The 23,206-nt window shown below is 47.6% G+C and overlaps 1 protein-coding gene across 1 annotated transcript in view; it reads right to left on the bottom strand.

The window, feature by feature from the left end:
- LOC138504438 (threonine--tRNA ligase 2, cytoplasmic-like) overlaps positions 1-23,206 on the bottom strand; it is a 375,818-nt gene that overhangs the window by 292,316 nt on the left and 60,296 nt on the right. The window contains exon 2 of the mRNA XM_069624937.1: positions 18,756-18,848. Within this exon, the coding sequence (XP_069481038.1) occupies positions 18,756-18,848 (93 nt within the window). The remainder of the gene's footprint in view (positions 1-18,755; positions 18,849-23,206) is intronic.

Genomic DNA, 23,206 nt, shown 5'->3' with positions numbered 1-23,206 from the left:
TTCGGTAGCCGATCAAGTACAATTTATTGGTTATTTCTTTACCATTTCATTTTTTGCATCACTTATTTAGTGCAAGTATACATATTTCATATTATATTTGTCATACATCCCCTAGTATTTGTCATTTACCATACCAGTTGGGTTGAGCCCACTAGTCCAAGGCGTGAGGCACATCACTCGGGGCATTTGGAGATCAGGCAGAGGAGCAGGGCTTCACCAGGCCGGTTACAGGAAGGGATGCTGGGTCACTTCAGGAGTCGTCCTTGCATCTTCAGCTGGCTGCTCTTCTTAGAGGGATTTTCGGCTCCAAAGATGATCTGAAGACATGGCTGCAGAGGTCCGCTTGTTATCCAAAATCCGAGCTGGGAGCAAATCCAAGCCCACCAATGGTGTCAGAGGTTTCCCCCCTTCCTCACCTGACTTAGATGTTTGCTGGAATTCTTGGAAGGAGTCTTCTTGCATACGGTTCGGGTTTTGTACAACCCAGCGCGAGCGTCTTCGGGTTACAGCGTGCGTTCAGCGTTCTACATCCAGGGACACTTGGACTCTCGGGGAAGTCCAGGAAACGAAGGTGTACTCGGAGGCGGGTACACAAGATCTAGGATTCAAGGCAGAATAAGGAGGAAGGGAAGATTGAGGGGGGAAGCGAGGGTCTGGGAACCCGGAATCAAAGAGTTCAGCAACAAGGAACTACAGAGCACACGTCTAGCCACTGCAAGCGGTAGCATTGAGAAGCGCGGGGCGTGGCCTCTTTATAGAACATGCTACGTCTGACGTGGAGGTTGATGGAGAGCATTCTATGTTAGACGGCCATGTTGGAAGTACTCTGGAGTGCAAGCCCCGTTGTGTCAAGGACCAGGAAGTCCAAAAGGACGCGTCCTACGGATCATGACAGCATGCCTCTTCCGAAAACCTGTCCCACCAGGTTTTCCCGGGTGTATGAGATGATACCTTCTGAGTAATCTGGGGGTATTTAGATTTGAGAATGGTTCCCAAGTACGTTCACTAGGAGGATATCCTTTCCACTCAACCAGATATTGAGGTTGACCCCGTTTGTACCTGGAGTCACATATTCTGGATACTTCATATTCCAGTTGGTCATCCACAACCACGGGGTTGGGTCTGAGGGACTTCCGGGAGGACTGGATGTATGGTTTTATTAAAGAAGTGTGAAAAACTGGAGGAATCTTCTTCCAGGAGTCTGCTAGTTTGAGTCGAAAAGCCACTGGGTTTATGATTTCTTTTATGGAAAAAGGGCCATAATACCGGGGGGCCAGCTTGTTCAGTCGTAGGTGTCGGGGCAGTAGTCTCAAGGAAAGCCAGACCTCATCGCCTACTGCATAAGGGGGTCCTGGTCTAATTTTGGAGTCCGCATACTGCTTGGTACGGTTTCGGGCTCTTTCTAGGTGCTCTTTGGCTCCCTTCTGTACATTGATGAGGGTCTCGATCCAAGAATCTACTGTAGGAATAGGTGTAGGGTGTGGAAGTGCGGAAGGTAGCACTGAAGGATGAAATCCTCGATTACAGAAAAAAGGGCTGATCCTGAGTGCCGAATGATCCGAATTGTTGTAGGCGAACTCAGCCACAGGTATTAAGAGCGACCAGTCGTCTTGGACTTTGGTAGTGAAGCAACGGAGATATTGTTCTAGGGTCTGATTCACATGTTCAGTAGCCCCATTAGTCTGTGGTTGAAATCCTGAAGAGAGGGCGCGTTGAAGTCCTAGTATTCAACAAAGGTGTTTCCAAAACTGAGAAATATATTGAGGACCTCTGTCTGATATGATCTTGGAAGGAAGTCCATGAAGTTGAAATATGTGTTCCAGGAAAATTCCAGCCAGTTCTGAGGAGGATGGAAGTTTATATAAGGGTGTAAATTGAGCCATATGAGCGAACAAATCAATGGTGACCATGATCGTCGTATATCCCCTGGAAGGTGGAAATTCCACAATGAAGTCCGTAGCAATAATTTCCCAGGGCCTTGTTGGTAGCATGGGCTGTAGTAAGAGACCCGCCGGTCTCTGGTTGTCATGTTTGTTTTGACTATAGACTGCGCAGGCTTGTATGTACCGATGTACATCAGTCTTCATTCTAGGCCACCAAAATTATCTTTGTATCAGACGGAGGGTGTTGGTGACTCCACGATGTCCGGAGTGAAGGGTATTGTGGCAGAGGTTTATGATCTTTTGCTGCAAGTTCTGCGTAGGAACGACTAGACCATTGTCCTTGAATAGATATCCGTCCTTAGTTTTCAGGTTCCATCGATTCCTTCCTGAGAATTCCTTCCAAAGCTCAGAAGGCTGAGTTTGTATACGAATGTATTCTAGGAGACTGGTTGCTTGTGCCACGAAAATCGTATGGGGAAACATCTTAGGGAATGATCGATCTTCAAGAGGTTTGTAGTCAGGACGTTGGGATAAGGCGTCAGCAATTATGTTATGTGTCCCAGGGACATGATGGATCTGGAACTGGTACTGGGCGAAAAAGAAGGCCCAACGGGCTTGACAGCTATTTCTACATTCCAGAGCTTGTAATACTTGAAGATTTTGATGATCTGTGCGGACCTGGACAGGATGTTTTGCTCCTAGAAGTAGATGACGCCACTCTGTGAAGGCTTGACGAATGGCTAAGAGTTCCTTTTCCAAAACGGAATAATGAGTCTCGCTGCGAGTAGAGTCCGTGAAAGATAAGCAATGGGATGTTCCAGATTGTCCTCGAATACTTGTTTTAGGACTGCTCCAATGGCGTAATTAGAAGCGTCCGTTTCCACTAGAAAAGGACGATTTATGTCAGGTTGAGCCAGGATGGGAGCTTGTGTGAATTCTGTTTTTAGCCGTTGGAATGCTTCATCTTGGGCTGTTGTCCAAAGGAAGGGAGTATCTTTTTTCAACAATGCAATGATCGGTTGAACTATCTCCGAAAAGGAAGGTATGAATTTCCAGTAAAAGTTAGCAAGCCCCAGGAAGGATTGGATTTGTTTTACGGTAGTCAGAATGGACCAGGTTAGTATGGCCTTTACCTTTGTGTGGTCCATCCCGATTCCTTGTGGGCCAAGGACAATCCTAGATAGTGAACAGAGGAGACATGGAAGAGGCACTTCTCTGGTTTAGTCAGGAGTTTGTGTTCACGTAGCCGCTGTAACACTGCCTTAACATGCTCCTCATGCTTAAGATGGTCTTTAGAGAATATTAAGATATCATCCAGGTATACTATGACGAAGAGGAACAGCATATCAGAAAACACCTGATCCATGAAGCGTTGGAAGACCGCTGGGGCATTTGCAAGTCCGAAGGGCATGACCAAGTACTCAAAGTGACCAAACGGTGTTCTAAAGGCGGTTTTCCATTCGTCTCCTTCCCTAATACGGATCAGATGGTAGGCTCCTCTGAGATCCAATTTCGTGAAGATTACGGCTCATTTTACTGCTTCCAGGATATCTGAGATCAAGGGCAATGGATAACGATCCTTCAGGGTGCATTGATTTAGACCACGATAATCAAGACAATGTCTGAGCTCATTAGTATCCTTTTTAGGAACAAAAAACAGTGAAGCTCCAGATGGAGATTTGGATTGTCATATGGTGCCATTTTCAAGGTTGGTATCTAAGTATTCACGGAGGGCCTTTTTCTCAGGTTCGGATAAAGTGAACATCCTTCCAAAGGGAATCACAGCTGAAGGTTCAGTTTCAATAGCACAGTCTTCAGGTCTATGAGGAGGTAGGGCCTGAACTATGGCAGAAGAGAACACATCAGCGTATTCCTGATGGGCCCTAGGAACCTGGATGATATTTGAGACTGTGAGTGGGCCTTGCTGGTCTGCCGATGTACCTTCCGAAGGTGTCGGCGCAGAATCCAGGAGTAGGCAATGAGACATGCAATGTTCGGGACCCAGGAACAAGGAGCCTGCTGCCCAGTTGATGTATGGGTTGTGCCTTTGTAGCCAGGGCATACCCAACACCATTGGGTAATGGGCAGACTTTATGATGTCAAATGTAATCTTCTCTCGATGGTGGTTTATTGAGAGCTCCATTTCCTTGGTTTGAAGGGTTATGGGTCCTGAAGAAAGGGGTCTTCTGTCAATTGCTTCTAAAGGTTGCATGTCGTCTCGGGTTTCATATGGAATGTGGTGGTTAAAGGCCCAATCCCGATCTATGAATATCCCCATGGCTCCACAATCCACCAATGCCAAAATGGGGTAGGTTTCATTCTTGGATGGCGATAGAAAGACCTGTAAAATCACTAGATTGTTTTGTCCAGGAGAGTTCAAGGATGGAATAGATGTGGAGCAAACATCTCTCTCCCCAAGCCGTGCTCCATCTAGGATTTGGAGCTGGCGTTTCCTGAACGCCGTGGAGGGGCTAAAGGACACTCTCTCACTAGACGTTTATCTGAGGCACAATACATACAGAACCCTGTGTGGATCCTTCGCATCCTTTCTTGCGGGGATATGGGTCCACGGAAAGCCCCTAGTTGCATGGGTTCTGGTTCATTAACAGGGGCAGGAGTAGGATCAGACTTCAAGGAGGTCTCTATAGGAATTTTCTGGAAGGGCATCTTGGTTTTCTTCTTCTCTGCCTTCCTTTCCTGGATACGAAAGTCTATCTGCAGAGCGAGATCCATAAGGGCCTGGAATGAACCTGGGCGAGCCACTCTGGCTAGTTCATCTTTGATGTCTTCATTTAGCCCTCTTCGAAAAAGAGTAAAGCAGGCTTCTGAGGACCAATCCGCTTCTTTAGCCACTCGTTTAAAGCGTGTTACATACGTAAGCATGTCCTGGGAGGCTTGTTGGAAATCAGGTAGACGTTCCTGGGCACTATAGACCTGTTCTGGGCGGTCAAACATGGTTTTAAGAGCCTGTATGAATCCGTCGTAGTCATCCAGGACGGCATCTCCGGAATTAACTAAAAGGTGTGGCCCAGGTTAATGCATTCCCGGAAAGGTGCGAAATTATAAAGCCCACCTTAGCCCTGGGGGTAGAAAAGTAGTAGGGCTTAAAGGTAAAGTGGACTAAACAGGAGTCAAGGAATCCACAAAGGGTTTTTGCAGACCCATCGTATTTATCAACTATGCCGCCCAATAATACGCTTTCCTTAGTAGCGGAATCACAGGACAAGACTAATTGTTTTAATGCAGCATTCTCCGCTTTCAGATTCTGTACTTCAGTCGTTAATTCTTGCATGCCGCGCATGAGATCTTGAACGGCCGCCTCCATGTCTGTACTTACTTCAGTTAGTTGGCGTCTCAATCGGTCACAGGTTTCCCCCTTTCTCACCTGACTTAGATGTTTGCTGGAATTCTTGGAAGGAGTCTTCTTGCATACGGTTCGGGTTTTGTACAACCCTGCGCGAGCGTCTTCGGGTTCCAGTGTGCGTTCAGCGTTCTACATCCAGGGTACTTGGAATCTCCAGGAAGTGCAGGAAACGAAGGTGGTGTACTCGGAGGCGGGTACACAAGATCCGGGATTCAAGGCAGAATAAGGAGGAAGGGAAGATTGAGGTGGCAAGCTAGGGTCCGGGAACCAGGAATCAAAGAGTTCAGCAATGGCGAACTACGGAGCACACGTCTAGCCACTGCAAGCGGTAGCGTTGAGACACGCGGGGTGTGGCCTCTTTATAGAACGTGCTATGTCTGACGTGGAGGTTGGTGGAGAGCGTTCTATGTTAGACGGCCATGTTGGAAGTACTACGGAGTGCAAGCCCCGTTGTGTCAAGGACCAGGAAGTCCAAAAGGGACGCGTCCTATGGACGACAAATGGTAAGGATCTGCACCATTCAAACAGCCAGAAGTTGTCCAGTCGTGGACAACTACTGGTTTCACATTTGTCCCACACCCAGACTTTCTGGCATCATGGATGTGGATAGTTAGTTCCAACCCCCTTCCTGGGCCACAGGCACATAAAGGCTCACTAGCCTGCAAGTGCAGCAGCTTTCCCAGGCAAGTGCATGACCTTATAAGGACCTTCGTGACCAGAAAAGGCTGGAAAAAAGGCCAAACTACAATATGGCCCAAGAACAAATGAAAATCTTGTGGCACGGCCATTTTAGGCCACTAGCCACATTTAATAGCCAAAAGTGGTCAACAAGAATGTGCACACCAAAAAGAATGCAATAGATGTAACTGCCAGCATCAGCTTGTCTTTGGGCACATATAAAAGCAACCAAAAATACCATGTGTAAAAATCTAGGGTGATACACATGTCTACCCATTGCACGGCACTGTAAGGTGCTGTGTGCATTGCTATAAACACATGAATTATAAAGGGAGACATAGTTTCCCCAATACTGATAATCTAAAGGACTAATCAGTTCCTCCATAACAATGACCAAAAGGCAAGTCCGGACCGGTTAAAAACAGAGTGAAAAGAATGGGGTTCCATCAAAAACTATGGAGAGAAAGTTAGTAGAAAAAGAAATATCTTTCCTTAAAGAATCAACCAAGAAGCGAGCAAACTATGAAGAAAGAAGACCAATACAACATAAGAAAGAGGAAGGGAGTGCTAATATCTTATATAAGACTGGGTGAGAAGGGAGGGCGCTAGAGAGCCGTCCAAGATGGCGGCCTCCCTGTGAGCTCCGTGGAGCTCCCTAAAAATCCTGATTAATCGTGCGTTCCGTGGCATCCAGACAGCTTAGGATCTCCAGCCACCGACAGCCAGAACGTTTCCCCAAAGGCTCCTGCGGACATTTCACTCGCCCTCCGTGGTCCCGCCCGTGTGCGAGAGGCTGTGAGGCCCGCCACCCCCTCCCTCCATTCAGCTGACCGGAGAACGCAGCCTCGCTGCAGCCGCGGGGGCAAGTGACACGCGGGAAGCGGAACCGGCCACCTCAACACGGGGCGAAGCCCGCGCCTTGCCGGCGTTCCTGCGGCGCTGCAAGGAGCGAGGGACCGCATCTCCACGACGCCCTTCGGTGCCGGCCCGGACCACCCACCGTGCGCCGCTGGAGCTCCTGGAGGTTCGGAGGGGCGCGGCTGCAGAGGCCAGCACGCAATCGGAGGGCCGGTGGAGCCCGCTGGTGCCGTGGTAGTCGGCGCAGGATCCAGAGCGGCGGCCCGGCAGGAAACCAGGTATGCGCGCCCTGCACCCCTGGCCTCAGTCGCGGGGACCTGCGGCGGGCCTGGCAGCTCCCAGATCTCCCGTGCTGCAGGCCAGCGGTCCTCGCGGCCAGCGCGCCCTGTAACCCGACACGGGGGAAAATCAGCGATCGGCCGGGAGTGCGGCAGAGGCCCCCATATTCCAGCGCCAAGTCCATTCTAAGGTCGCGCACCACGGCAGCACAACAAACTCACCAGTCAAGGGGCCACGTGGGGCCTCCACATTGCTTACCCGAGTGGCTCCACACGCATAAGGGGAAGGCCAGCCCACACGGACCATCCCATCACCCCATGAAGCCGCAGACCCCTCCGGTACTGCGCACCCAGTACCCAACGAGTGAACTCCGGACCAGATAGCTGGCGTAATCACACCCCCAGAACCCGAGTGCGGCCTGGTCCACTCTGCGGCAATACCCAAGACGTGCCTGAAGGAACACCACTAGGCACGTTACTCTGGAACTGCTGGCATCCCTCCTGCGGCCTGGCACACGGGCCTTCTCCACGCCATACTGGATAGTATAACGGCTATAGGGCGACAACAAACCTGAGACCCAAGAACGCCGGCCTTCCAGGCATTGGAATACCCTGTGGTCCTCCAGCTGCCCTTCGCGGGTGTGCCGCACGTTGACTCCCTAGTGCTCCGCCATCCGTAGTCATCACAAAGATGGGGAAAAATGACAGATCACAGCAAAAACTAAACTTTGAAGGCTGTTCCTCCATCAAGGCAACCGCCCCAAACAGCAGACCACAATCACCCAATCAAGAACTGCCTCACGAAGCCGGAGAGCCACAAGAACTTGATATCCAAGAAATTCTGTTAGACCTCAAGGCAGGAATAGGAGGCCTAGGCAGCAAACTGGACTCCCCCTCCTCTAAAGTTGACCAGCTCCAACATCGGTTAGACAAACACGCTGACAGATTAGATACGATCGAGCAGAGAGTCTCCGACCTAGATGATGGCTCTTCGGCCCTAACCACCAGAGTATCCTTATTAGAAGCGCAAGTGAAGGCGGTGAGCGCCAAGAACAAAGATCTCGAAGGACGCTCCCGACTAAATAATATAAGGATTGTCAGCGTTAGAGAACACCAGCCTAACCAAAGAATGGAAGAGTACGTAGAAAAAATCTGCACAGATCTATTCGGAACAAAGAGCCTATCCAAACTCTTTGTGGTCGAGAGAGCCCATAGAGTCCCCAACGCAAGACCTGTCCCAGGAACAAATCCTCGGCCCATAATAGCAAAATTGCTCAAATTCAGGGACCGCAACGCCATTCTGAGAGCCGCCAGAGACAAAGGCACGCTTCAATATGATGGTGACAAGATTCAATTCTTCCCTGACTTCTCCGAAGCAGTTCAGACGCAAAGGCGTTCATTCACAACAGTAAAGCGAAGATTACAAGAGAATCAAATTCAGTATTCCATGCTTTTTCCAGCGAAACTTTGCATAAAATACGGAGGCAAAACGCAGTTCTTCAACACGCCGGAGGAGACTAATGAATACCTAGACCGCAATGGCTGCAGATCTGCCCCAAACGAGGCAAACCCACAACGAGGAAACAGACCGAGAAGAGATCCGTCATAAAAGACATATTCTATTATTGGCTCATACAGGATATATCTCGCTAACACAAGAAACATTTTCGCCGATACGGAACAAACTCACACTGAGGTTGGGAGCCAGCCTCCACTTGGAGGGCCACTACCGCCCCCAGCACAGCAATGCTGACTGTTTTGTTCTCTGGGAACTGTTCACTATGGGCCAGTTGGGAGTTGCCCAGACAGGGGAGGGTGGTTATTTCGTGGGCCTGTTGGGGGTTGCCTGCGCAGGGGAGGGATCCAGGAGTTCGCAAGTTGTTTTCGTCCTACCAACCACGTTCAAGCACACTACAATCACAGATCTGCATTCCGAAACCTGGAACATGTAACAGGCCCATCAGCACCTTTAAGTCCTACTTGATCCGCATAATTGAGGTGGCGCCAGCCCCCTCCTGGCTACCGCTGCAATCTGGGTTTACTTAGAACTGCTACTTGGAACATCCGCGGTGGCAACACACCCGCCAAACTCAGGAAAGTGCTGCAATACTTGCGGAGACACAAGGTTACTATCGCTATGCTACAAGAAACCCACCTTTCACCATCAGCAGAGCAATTTTGGGCCCGCTCATGGGGCTGTCAGATACTTCTCCTCGTACTCTTCATATGCGAGAGGCGTTGCGATACTGATCGACAAGAAAGCCAGTTTTAGCCTGATCAACTTCAAAAAGGACGAAGAGGGCAGGATCCTGCTAGTGCGAGGTCTCCTTGCTGGGAAAGAAATAGTTGTGGTGAACACCTACGCCCCCAATGTCGACGGACCGAATAACTTTAATTGGATTACGTCAAACCTGGGTGCGTATACCTCTGCAACGATCATTTGGGGTGCTGATCTCAACACCCCGCTCGACCCCCAAATCGACCAGCTCCAACAGCAGAATCTCCAAGGCCAGCCGCCAGGTCACAGAGATCTGCCAGGCCTTTGTTCTATCTGATATCTGGAGACGCACCCATCCAAATTCCCAAGACTACACCTTCCACTCAGCGGTTCACAACACCAGCTCCCGCATCGACTATCTACTGGTCTCGACCCACAGCCCATACAGTTGGGGTTCCTGCCAAATCTTGCCACGAACCCTCTCCGACCATTCCATGGTCACACTCGACTTTATGTTATCCGAGGCTCCAAGAACCCCCGTGAACTGGAGATTTAAGTCGGGCTCGCTGTCAGATCCTGTCTTCGCTGATGAGCTTTGCCAAGACATCACCACGTTCCTTGAGACAAACCAGGGGTCAGTCGACTCAGCCGGCACGTTATGGGAAACGCTGAAATGCTACGTGAGAGGCGTGTGCATGGCCAAGGAAAATGGCATCCTAAAATTGATTAGGCGCGAGCTATCAGAAAGTGAACAACGCCTGAAAGACCTAGAAATCAAAATCAACATCCCCCAAAATGCAGACCCAGGCCGATCTAAAGATAGAACTGTCAAAATTCCAAGAGTCAGCCGAACGCGAACTGACATTTCTGGGTCGCAATCACAAGATCAGGCAATATGGGGAGGGACAGAAACGCGGGGCGCTCCTGGCCCGCCTTCTGAGGATAGATCAATCACCCTCTCCGGTGGAATGTATCCGAGACATGAGAGGAAATTTGACATACACCGAAGAAGATATTGTGAGCACATTCCACAATTTCTACCAAGACCTGTACAGCTCCCATATCACCAGTAACCCCGAAGAGATTCAGAACTACCTTAACGATACCGAATTGTACTGGATAATCCATGACCTACGTGAACCACTGAACGCACCCATCACACAGGAGGAAATCATTAAGACAATAAAATCTCTCCCAAACACTAAGGCACCTGGTCCCGATGGCCTCACAGGCGAATTTTATAAAGCCCACGCCCCCACGCTAGCTCGACTACTCCTCCCAGTATACGAAGAGGCCCTGGAGCGAGGGATCCTTCCACCCACCCTCCGCGAAGCCAATGTAATTCTCATCCACACATTAGGCAAGCCCCAAGATGATTGCGCCTCCTACAGGCCGATCTCACTGATTAACCTCGACAACAAGATTCTGGCCAAGATCCTTGCAAACCGCCTCCTTCCTCTCATGCCTGCACTGGTCCTGGGTGACCAAGCCGGCTTCATTCCTGGTCGTAACACGACATATGGTATCCGACGATTGTTTGGAGTCATCGCCGCACTCGACCCCACACAACAGGCCATCGCAGTGCTGTTAGACGCTGAGAAGGCCTTCGACTCAGTCGAATGGCCATACCTCTTTGCAACGCTCACACAAATGGGTCTGGGAAGACGTTTTATCAGGATGGTTTCATTACTATATAACGACCCCCGTTCCTACATCACCCTTGGCTCTACCAGATCCCCCGGAGTCAGGCTGGAACGTGGAACTAGACAGGGCTGTCCACTGTCGGCCCTTATTTTTGCCCTAATTATGGAACCACTTGCCTCTAGGCTAAGAACGCACCGGATTAATAGAGGCATCACCCTGGGCCCACATAGATTGATCGTCTCCCTCTATGCTGATGACGTGATGCTCTTCATTAAAGATCCCCAAGTGAATCTCAACCCCATTATGCGCGAAGTGGTCCGTTTTAGCGGCATCTTGGTCTCAAAATAAACCATTCCAAATCGGTACTATTTCCACTGACAATGGCCACATCTAGGTTCCGTGATGACCACGGATTCAGGTGGGAAAGCACCGGAGTCCGCTATCTTGGCATTCTCATGTCGCCCAACTATGACGAGATCTTTAAAGACAACAACGGACAAGTGGTCCAATCCCTCCGCGAGCGCATCCAGAGATGGAAGTCGCTTCCCCTAACACTATGGGGGAGGGTCTCGCTGACTAAGATGGTGATTCTCCCACAACTCCTTTATCTGTTCACGAATATACCCCTAATACTCCCACGCACATTCCTTCAGAAAATTAGAAGCCTCATCTTAGAACTAATATGGGCGGGCAAACCAGCAAGAGTCGCCTACGCGACGCTGACATTACCGGTGTCGCAGGGCGGCCTTGCAATGCCCGATATAGAAAAGTACTACTGGGCCGCTCAAGCCCAATTCTTAAGCCACTGGTATGCCACTGAATATGTCCGTCCACATGTACAAGTTGAACGCGCCTTGGCCTCCCCTGATTTCTTATCAGCCGTCATCTTCAGCACTCTCTCGGTCCCGTATAACACGCTAAAAACACAGTCCTATCATCATATGCCATCTGGAAGAAAATCGCCCGTAAGTACGAACTACAGATAAGATACTCGCCGCTACTGCCCATCAAGTTTATCCCCGGCATTCCCCTGACCAACAAAAAAGTATTTTTGATTTGGCTGGACAAGACCAACATCAAGACCTTTGGGGACCTCTTCCCAGACGGCGTGTTTATAACCCCACAAATGATCAGGGAAAGAGGCGGCACCACCTCGCTCGACATTTTTCTCTACTTCAGGCTGAGACACACCTTACAGACCCACTTCCCAACATTCCCCAAACAACCGCCGACATGGCCCCTGTTACCCAAGGTGATCCAGGCAAAGGGAGAGGGTTGATTAGTTTCCACAATTTACAGAACATTGCTCGCTGACACAACTGTGACCGCCGTAGGTGCGAAACAGCGCTGGGAGGCGGCCCTACATGCCACAATACCCGAAGACGAATGGACCTATATCCTTCGACAAACCCAAAAAGTAGCCCTAAATACTCGATTTAAACAGATCCACTTCAACTTCGTGCATCAAACGTATTACACTCCCCAAAAGAAACGACAACACCACCCCGAAGCCTCCGACCAATGCGAAAGGTGCAGTACTCCCTCCGCTGACTTTATTCACCTCGCATGGCACTGCCCGGGAGTAGCCCGATTTTGGTCCTCAGTCCTACAACATACGAGTGCCATAATCGGTGAGGTGCTGGCCCCTGATCCGACCTTTGCTCTCCTGAGTATGACAAAACACCTACAAGCCCCAGTGGGGAAGCTGGCTTCGCTGCTCCTAGTGCTCGCCCGCAGAAGAATAGCCCTGACTTGGGGACGAGGCCCCCTTCCCTTACTCACAGCATGGAAGAAAGACATCCTTTACTGTCAAGACTTGGATACTGACTTTATACGGACCCTTCCCCTGCATGCGCGTCCTCCCGACATTTGGGCCCCCTACATTAGCTACTTACTGTCAGCTCCTGATGTCGTAAACTCTCATTCTTAAACCCGCAAAGCATATCCAGGTTGAACGTCGGACCCCAGATATGCTCACAAACACTCTGCAGAACAGACTATCTTAAAGGACAACTACGCTAAAGAATGTTCAATCCACAGTTATTAGATGTGCATTGTATGTCTATGAACGTACTGTTTTGTCTCTTTGTTAGTTGGACCTGTAGGTACAGGTCGCTTCTGTTTGCTTTTGTTAAAAACCTAAAAATAGAGTTTAAAAAAAAAAAAAAAAAAAAGACTGGGTGAGAAGACAGATGAGAAGTTAGTATTTGGTAGATGCCTGGAGAGGACAAACCTGATGATGAAACGAGGCTCAAGAAATCGTCCAGACTGCAACACCTCACTGCAGGCCCTGAAATTCATGAAGAGGCTGAAGAGAACCTTGATATTTACACAATTGTACCTCACATTTCTTCTTTTTTTCGTATTTTTTTAACAACTTTATTTATTTCCGGTTACAGCAGATTCACAGCAGTTCTGTGAAAGAGACGGGTAATGACATTACAATGAGCAGTTTAAATTGACCACCTCCCCCTGCCCCCTATTCCTTCACACGGCCGCCCGTTCTTTGAGCTTTCCAATGTCTGCATGTCCTCTCCCTCTGAAGACGATGTGAGGGCCTCTATGACCTTAAGAAGCATTTCGCCAGCTGTGGTTGGAAGGTCAATGCCGGGAACTGGCTGTTGTAGTCCAGGACCGGCCCAATAGTCTGTGAAGCGAGTAATGTTCCTTCCTTTGCCGCTGTGACTTTTTTTTTCGGCCACCAGGATCACCCAGACTTATCCACCATAGAGATATTAGGGGGCCCTCCTGAGTCTTCCGTTTACGAGCCACGGTTATCTTGGCCGCCAGAAGCAGCTGTGTGAGCAGTTTGGCGGAGCGACCTGCCTTTGGGTAGCACTCCGGTCTTGACACTCCCAGCAGGATCACCTCTGGGTTCATGGGCAGTTTGCGCTGGGTTATAGCCTCAATGATTCCTATGACCTCCTACCAGAAGGCCTGCGCTTTCGGGCATTCCCACCACATATGGATAAAGGTTCCATGAGCGCTACATTGCCTCCAGCAGTTCGGGTCTATGGATTTCTGGCGTTCTGGAGAGTAGTACCAGCGGTTAAGGAGTTTTAGTGCGCATTCCTTATTGGTTATGCATCTAGAGGCAGAGTTAATCCTAGTCCAAATGTCCACCCACGTTTGGTCCTCTACGGGGTACCCCAGGTCTGCTTCCCATCTGCCCATGTACGCTGCAGTAATTTGTAGAGTTTGGTAATCAGCCGCCGTTGCGGGCCTTCCCTCATTGCGTGTTCAAGAGAGTGAAGGTCCCTCCTGGCCTCCTGACGAACCGCTGGTTGAGAGATCCATTGCCTGATCTGGGCATAGGTGAACCTCTCCATTTCTGTCAGGTGGAAGTGGCTCTTGCATTCATCGAAGGAGAGAGGGGCACCGTTCCCAAACAGCTGTGAGAGGGTTTGAAGCCCCACCCCCCGGGACCATCTGCTAAAGTTTGCTGTGTCCATTCCTGGGGAGAAATCTGGGTTCCGGAGGATTGGGAGAGAGGGCCCAGGCGCTTGGGGAGTTTCTTCCTACGCAGAGCCCATGCCCATGCCCATGTGTCCAAGGTAGTTCTGGTGGATGATAGGATAGTCTGCCACCGGCTGCATGCCATGCCTGATACGTGTAGCAGAGAGCTCAGCCCAAGGGGGCATCTAGCCTGTTCAATCCAAGTCCATTTTGGTGGGTTCGTATGACTTTCAAAGGGATTCTCGCCCTACCTCCTTTCCAGACGAATTTCGACAGCTGCTTCTGTAGCTACATCAGGGGTTCTTTTGGGAGGTGGACCGGCAGGGTCGAGCATAGGTACAGGAATCTAGGCAAAAGATTCATTTTACATGCTGTGATTCTGCCTAGCAGAGAGATTTCCTGCCTTCCCATCTCTTTAAATCGGCCTCCAATTCCTTGAACGGGGGGTTGGGTGGGTGGTTTGCTGCGTATAGCTGTTTAGGGTCTGCAACAAGGTGTATTCCAAGGTAGGCCGAAGATGTAGTGCTCCATTTCAGTGGGCATGTCGTTTGGAGGTCCCTCATGAGATCTTCACGTATATGCACTCCCAGCGTCTCCATTTTCGTATTTCTAACAATTTCTCTGTTTTTTTGCATTCAATGACGAAGGCAAAAATCTCTTAACTCACTTTTAATAGCCGATTATTTATTGGTTATTTCTTAAACATTTCATTTTTTGCATCACTTTTTTAGTGCAAGTATACATATTTCATATTCCATGCTCATATGAACATATTATATTTATCATACATCCCCTGGTATTTGTCATTTTCCATACCAGTGGGGTTGCCTTTACAGTCACACATATGAAAACAATTCTAACGTGAGCCCCGAATGCTGTTTACACAGCCTCCATCACCTCATGAGCTGGAACCCACTAATACCCCTAAAAAGATAAAAGCATTATTGAATTGCATCCAGGATGCAATTCAATAGTGCTTTTCATGAAATATTTTTGGTTGCTGTGTAAAGGAGGACCAGGCCACCGGTCTCAGCAGCAGTGGGGCTATTAGCAGGGAAGGGAAAGAGGTAGAGAAGAGCAGAGTTTTCAGCAGGTTCTGGAACTTAAGGCAGTCTGGCTCAAGTCAGAGGGGCAGCGAGGCTGTTCCAAAGGGAGGCACCAGCCAAGGCGAGAGACCTGTCCCCCCACTCTCTACTTGGAGAAGCTTTTGACAATCAAAGTGTTGGAGTTAGAGAAGCAGAGGACTCTAGCAGGGGAGTGTTTAGGGAGGGAAAAGTTGGAGATGGTGTGGTCCCAGACCCCAGGAAGCCTTGTGGATGATGCAGAGGGTCTTGAATGTGATCCTTGCAGCCACCAGAGACATGATAAACGTCCTGTCTCCGGAGGGCAGCAGTTGTATCCCATGGCTGAAAAACATTAAATTCTGGTTGAACAAACGTAACCTTTCGAATCTGTGGGAACGACCATCCTCCATGGTGAAGGGTTCCTCTGACCTGTTTAAGAAGGCGAGCCTGCAGGAGAGTAGGCAATTCATGGAGGCAGCTTGCCTTAAACTCTCATGTGATCGCCAGTACCGGAGTATTGAAGTAGATTTTGGGTTTGAAGAATATCTCAATTTTATCCGACCCCCATAGGCACAGTAAGTTAATTTCGATTTAAGAGCTGGCGCCTTGAGAATTACTGCTTACACCAAGAACTGGACCTCAACCAATACCTCAGAGTGCCTGATTTGTGATGAATCCATTGAATTAATCTGCCATTTCATGTTGTTGTGCCACAGGCATGACACTCTAAGAGCTAGATACCCATTACCCATATTTAGATCAAAACGGAATTCTGAGGTGAGTAGAAGCGTTACACTTTTGCACCACAAACGGCAATTTATCTGTGACCCGCCTGGTGGCCAAATATTTACACAGTGCATGGATAAGGCGAAATAATGTTATTAATGTTATTGATAAAGCAATCTTTAGTGATAATTAGATGTTCTTTTTATCTGATATCTCAATTTTATTGTTGTCTAATCATTATTATGTGACAATTTGTTTTTTCTCTTCAATGTAAACTTTCATGGTTCAAATAACCAAATAAAACCTGTGTAATGTATGGAACAAATCCATTGTAACAATTCTCCTGCCGTAAGGCAGGACCGCTTGTTCCTTGGGACCTCTAGGAAAAGTGATACCCAGAAATACAATGGGATAAGAAACAACCCAGTCACTTTAGTTCCAATTTCTCCTCTTTTCATCGGGACACATGCTCCTTGCTTCACCCTGAAACAGTGACAAGGTTTTGTGGAAGTGATGTCCTTAGCAGTCAGGCCTGGCATTGGAGCTATGCTAGTTGACTCTACATGACTTTAAAAGGTTTACAGCGACCAGCACAGTTTGTGGACTGTGCACATAGCGCATCACAGCACTTTGCAGTTTACAGGGCAGTTTCTCACATCATCTCTTACTGGTTACCCTTCAGAGTTCAATCCAACAGTATCTTCTAATTTGATTACTCATTGGTACTAAGCATTTAAGCTCCTTTCCCCTACTCACCATCTCTGGAGGACAGAGAAAATTACTACGGTTTCAATGTCCACCTCCATTGACGGGACGTCCAACTGGATCTCCTTCACTCAGTAACAGCCGTAAACACAGGCTGACGTTTGTCAATCACATCCGCATGACAAAGCGTTATTTGCAGGCAGCATTTGGATTTTTTTCCAAAAGGGATTGGAAAAGTGAAGACTAAAGGATGTTTTACTCTTCACATTTCCACTACGTTATACAAATTACAAAACTTGCACAGAGGGTGGGCTGTTTGCACAAGTGCAGGCAGGCATTATCTGTTTCCATGTAATTTAGAGCTCTGTAAAGTACCCCCATGTAATTAAAATCCCATAAAAAAGGTTTTCAGTGGTTATGTCTTAATTCATGCCTTTTGTCTAGGATACTTCAATAACTTGGCATCGTGAGTTGGGTTAGGTTACTACTAGCTATGTTTTTAGTTGTTGCATAGCCAACCGTTGTAGCTGATAAGAGTTTAAATGGAGGCCCAAAATATGTTTCAATACAAAGAAATTTTAAGTGCAGACTTTTTGTGGAGGTTTGCTCAAGCTAGGCTTCAGATAAACCAAACATTTTGGTTTCAGGATAAATCATGGGGATTAAGCAACAGACACTGGTATGGACAAAGTAGAATGGGATATGTGGGAGGGAACAGGAACAAAACCATGGAGAGAGGTGCAGAACGGGTACGAGCGCAGGGCAGAAAGATTGTCTGGAAAAAGGACTATGCGAGGCAGGAGGGAGAGGATCCAACATTCAGGGAAACAAAGAGAACATTAGATAAATGTAGAAATAATAGAGGGAGGAGTTGACATTGTGGGAAAGGGGCTTAGAAGGCAAAAGGGCTGCCCCTGTACGCAAAACAGGAAAAGCCTGCAAGATAAAAGCAGAGCAAAAAAGCATCGGATTTTATTGCTTTAAGGGCTAATCCTCTTACTGGGTGACTTATGGAGCACCATAAATACCACAAGTAGATCAAAGTGCTTACATCTCGCTGTAGTGCCCATGACACATTTTAAGGATGTCCTAAACCACTCAGAGTTCCTGAACTTGTGGTGGTCAATCTGGACTAGGGAGAGAGACAGAAAACGGGTTCAAATAAGATTCATGAGAGAGTGTTAAAGGGTGACGGCGGTCCTCAATAGTGGAAAGGAGCAACAGTTAAAGAACAGGGAGCAGAGCAAATTATGGATTGTCTGCATTTTCTCACAGGAGACTAGTTTTGGGTGAGAACATGGGGGATTTCCTGGAAGCCCCCTAGAATTGGGGTCATATGGGTTACACCTTTTATTTTGCCAGAAAAGAGGTTGAAATTGGTGTATTACACGTATGAATGAGAGATTGTTAACGAGGGTTGAGAGCTAATATTTGAGGACAACGGTGCATAGGTCTATGAAACATGAGTTTCACCAACCTAGGATAGGCACCCTTTTCAAAAAACAAAATGCCAAATGCACAGCACTACTAAATGCTGTTTTAATGATAACAATATTAATGTGCCATTACCCAAAACAATATTAATGTGCCATTACCCAAATCCACAGGACACAATGATCTCAGAAAAGTAAAGGGAATGCGTCCGCACGGTCGAATTTGACCCTATGACTGCAGGTGACATGTAGCTTTCTGAAGCTAGCGTCCAACTTATGGGGGCCTATCAAACCTGCAACTTGAAAAAGGTCCAAAATAATCCTTGTAACAAACAATCTTGTTAGTGGCACCGCTACCCTGCAGGCCTGTGCCCTCCCTCCATGACATGGCTCTGAGCTCCTGACCCATTTTTTTAATAAAGTTGACACACTGATGTATGGATTGTACCTCTCCAACAGAATCTCCCAAAATTTCATTTTCATGTTTCTTCTCCTTTTTTTTCTTACTTGGAGCTGCAATGGGTTTCTCTCCAGACAACTTCTGAGAAACAGAAAAGAAGAAAGAAGTTACACCTGTGACCATTAAAACAACATAGTAGAAAGGTTGCTAGTTGCCATTTCAGCCTAAAACAGAATATGTATGTTTTTATGTAATTTGTCATAAATAATGGTTTGATTAATGCGAGAAAACAAAATAATAAAATATATATACTGTTTATTCAGTGTTACAGACAAGTCAAGCTATTTAAACGGTTCTCTTTGCTGGAGCAAGTTGGAGGTCACATCATGTATCTGAAAGTCGAAAAGGAAGTGGGTGAGTGATCACGTGAAAGACTGGATTGAACGTGTGGGGTGATAAAAGGTCGACGCACAGTGTTTCTCTTCACCGTGTTCAGGGGATGACAGACGGACCATGAGCTAGGCAACAAGGTTTTTCACAAGCATTTCCTTGCTCACCTAGTTGTAGTGGTGGTTGTGCAGTCAAGGTCAGAGTCGCTTAAGACACATTAGCACCCAGGAGATGTGAACTGGCCAATCAGATGGTGATGGCTTGTAATAGCGGCATTAACTGCCAGAATGGACTCACATTCCAAGTCACCTGATGGGCACCACTAACCTCCTAGATTTAGAAAAGAAAATTTAAAAGGAAGTGAAAAAGAAGCTTTTCAGGGGGCAACTTCTTTCTTCTTCTAGCTCATGTGACCTCGATGCAAACGGAAAATGGGCTCCTTCTGTACAAAAGGAGTTCACATTCCCTACTCCTTATTGCGGCCACCTTTGCTTGGATTCTTTGCGAAGTGAGAAAGCTTTGGGTCTCAAGAGCGCCCTGCGTTCAGGATCTCAATCAACTCCCTCATGTTGGAAAAGGAAAAAAAAAGTTTAAATAGATTATATTATATTTTCTAAAAGCACCCATAACATTTAAGCATCGAGACAAAGAGGTTAAGAAAAGGAGTACTTTACCTTCTGAGACGTTAAGTGCAATGTCCTGCAGGTCACAGTACACTTCATGAAGAAATTTTGTTGTTCACAAGGTTGTGACCCTACCACTAATGTCAGCCGCTGTGTTCGATGTAATGCAGATAACCTAGGTACCAAATCAGATCATCACTAACCTAGGAGTGCTTTAAGATTTGAATCTGTTCTAATGTGAGCCAGTTACTTATGGGGGGGATTGGAGAAACAGGCAGGCTTCTAATTGGCTTTGTGAAATATAAATAATGGACCAATAGTCATAAAGAGAAGGCCCAATCAGGTAGGCCTGCGGTAGAGGGCAGGAAAGCATGGCTGGTCCTACACCAATAACAAATGTAATAAATTCCCTACCATGAACTGGGCAAAATGCAACCTATTCTAGTATCGGTTGCATCACAGTATGGCCATTTGTAATTTTTCTCTATTCCTGCACAAAGTAGAAGAAGCAGTGACAAATCCAATAACCCCAGGTTTATTTCAGATGAATCCTTGTATGCCCATGTCCAGCCTATTTAACCTTCACCTGGCCAGGTAGAGCCAGGCATTATCAGATACTGCTGTCAAATGCCCTCATGCATTCTCATATCTCGAGGTACATCAGTATATGCTCCGGTCCTGCCTCACTTACTCAAATGCCAGAAGCTACGTTGTGCCTTCCTTATTCACCCAAGTTCAGACTACTTTGCCTCAGCTTCACTCGTTGGCCCAAATGCTGCCATCATATGGTCCTTTACAGACATCATTGGACAGTGAAGGCAAGTCCCTAAACACTCACACCAGAGAGAATACAACCCGCTAGGGAAGAAAGGCTGAAGTCGATCTTGTAAGGATAACACGTTTTCATCTCACACACAAATGAGAGGAACAGCAAAGAACTCTGCTGCTAAGAACATTCTGCTGAGAGAGGGTACAAGCAGAATGTTATAAAGAAACACATCGTCATCAATGACAAACATATACAGTAAAAACCTGTGCGGCTGGTTGGTGTGCGCCTATACAGGATCCGCCTGCCCCATAAGGGATGCAACGTCATTGGCTCCAGCCAGTCTGTCCCTCTTCCATCACGTGGGTGCCGTAGAGATATTTTGGTCACCGACGAAGGTCAAAGAACAAATTAACTACACTCCTGACACAATGCTACTTTATCATTGTACTGTGCACCTGGCAGGCCTTAAGACTGGCACAAGGAGGTTCTGGGGCACTCTAACCTTCACACACACACTTCATTCACTCCCTTCGGCGCATCCGCCTCCAAGGTCTCCACCCTAGATTTGAACTATAATGTATCCCTCCTAGCACCTCGCAATACAAATCATATCATTGTAGCTCAAAGACATGCAATGGCCATCCCCTTTGAACATTTCAGGACTTTTTACTTTGGGGTTGGTGGTCAAAGGGCACCTGGTGCCATGGAATTCAGGGATCTTGAGTTTTAGTCATTTATATGGGCTATAACTCGTGGTCGCCTGGGGATGGGCCAGGACATGCTTAGGCCAGTGAGAGATAACATGCACACCCGGTGCCGGTCTATAATAGCGGCCTTGTAGGGCACATTCCTTATGGATAGGAAAACATCTTTGTGACACTGTTAAAACAATGAATGAGCTTTATGACGGTCGGGGGTGTGGGTTGTCCTCATGGGAGCTCGGCATGGTTGGAGATTTCCCTTGTCTCGCAATTAGGGCCTAATACATGAAATGCTGCATTCGCCGTGCAGGCCTTGTCTTCACACTATGGTTACTAACATCTGCACAGAATGCACTAACATCTATACAAAATGGAAGTCTTGCTCGTGTCTGGGGCTATACTATATGAGTTGATTATATTGGGGTGGGGTCCTACCACCGTCCTCCCTCCCCACTGGCCCATCACAGTGCTTTGAATGCCTCTAGCCTTACTCTAAAGCGCTTAGGGGGTGGGGGGTTTGCCCCTTTCCCAACAACAGCTAGAGACTCAGAACTAGGTACAGGAGCCATATCACCTTTAGCTTTCATTCCTTATATCCTAGTCTATATTGTGACCGCTTACTTCATAGTGTCCCCTGCTCTCATATTAAGAGCTCTTTCAAATCATGACTGGTAGCTCTTAAGCCTTCTGCTTCAGATCTCATAATACACGTTCCCGATCCTGCCCCATTCCCATTAAGATCCTAATCCTCTGACCTCATCTCCCCATCCAAATGGACATTGTGGCACCTTAATTCTTTGCTCCCCTCAATTCTGACATTATGTTTACATACACATAAGAAAGTACCTCCAGTTTCTATTTTCCATTTTTATCATCTTAAATTTAGCCTTCAAGCCCAATATGGTGAGTTCTCATCCCTGAGGCTTTCACCTTTACTACTCATTGGGAGAGATACCTTCTGAAACATCTCCTTACAGTTTTAAATAATGAGGTCCCACTTCAGGAATGGTCATTCTTCTTTGTGTTGGCATTTCTGGGTGTCACTTTGGCGGCTCTGTCTCTATTGTTTTAGTGAAATGTAAGGGCAGCTTCTGCTATTTTTGGATGGCATCTTGGAGCTGTGGCTGATATTCTGCATGAGCGTGGGAAGGGTTTGTGGGTGGTGGCGGTCATACTTCTCAACTCACCGTCATTTTGAAGAGTGTCACTCGACCATTGAACACGTTTTTTTACCCTCCTGTCAATACCCTTGTTTTCCTATGGACTTTTGCACCCAGTCCAGCAAAACATTTGCCCTGTGCTGCTAGATGGGGGCACCCATGGAGCTAAAGGGCACAGGTGATAAGAGGAGGAGAGCCGAGCTGTGCTAGTGGTCAGAGAGGGGGGGGAAAGAGAGTGCCTGAAAGGCACCACCTCCCCCTCTCTCGCTCAGCTTCCTTCCAGTAACCAGTGGAGCCAAGATGCTGGTGATTGTTACCTGTATTATGTTTCCCCAATGATTACTGACACATTGTGTAAGTGTTGCCAATAAAAAGGCAGTGGGTTTTTAATTGTACATTACACAACATAATAGTCATAATAATAATAACCATATCATACATAATGTACATTTTTGGGCACAAGGTCCAGGGTTGTGCCCCCTGGCCCATGCCGCCACACCTGGATGGGTTACTGCCCATCCAGGTTCCTCCCAAAAGTTGCTCATCTACCTCTACCAGCGGCCAAACTGTCTGCCATTGGTTCTTGCACCATCCCGTACTTCCACGCTGCGTTGGTCGTTGCTTGGCAACCGGCGTCATGTTGTGTTTGCTACTGCCTGTCCTGCAGTGGACCTTAATTTGTGCTCTGAACCAAATTGTTATTATAGTTTAGTAATTTTGCAGGAAACTGCAAAGGGATGGTGTTGAACTTCAAACCTTTTGTTTGACAGCAACGTGCCTTAGCTGATCGTGCCACCGAGGCTTACTTATGTGTGCCGTGCTTTTAGGAATATAAATAGCTTTTTCCCACCCGCTG

The sequence above is a fragment of the Ambystoma mexicanum genome, chromosome 11, assembly GCF_040938575.1.
Source record: "Ambystoma mexicanum isolate Mex_15411 chromosome 11, UKY_AmexF1_1, whole genome shotgun sequence".
NCBI classification, from domain to species: Eukaryota; Metazoa; Chordata; class Amphibia; order Caudata; family Ambystomatidae; genus Ambystoma; species Ambystoma mexicanum.
This window is presented reverse-complemented; position numbering and strand designations above follow the sequence as displayed.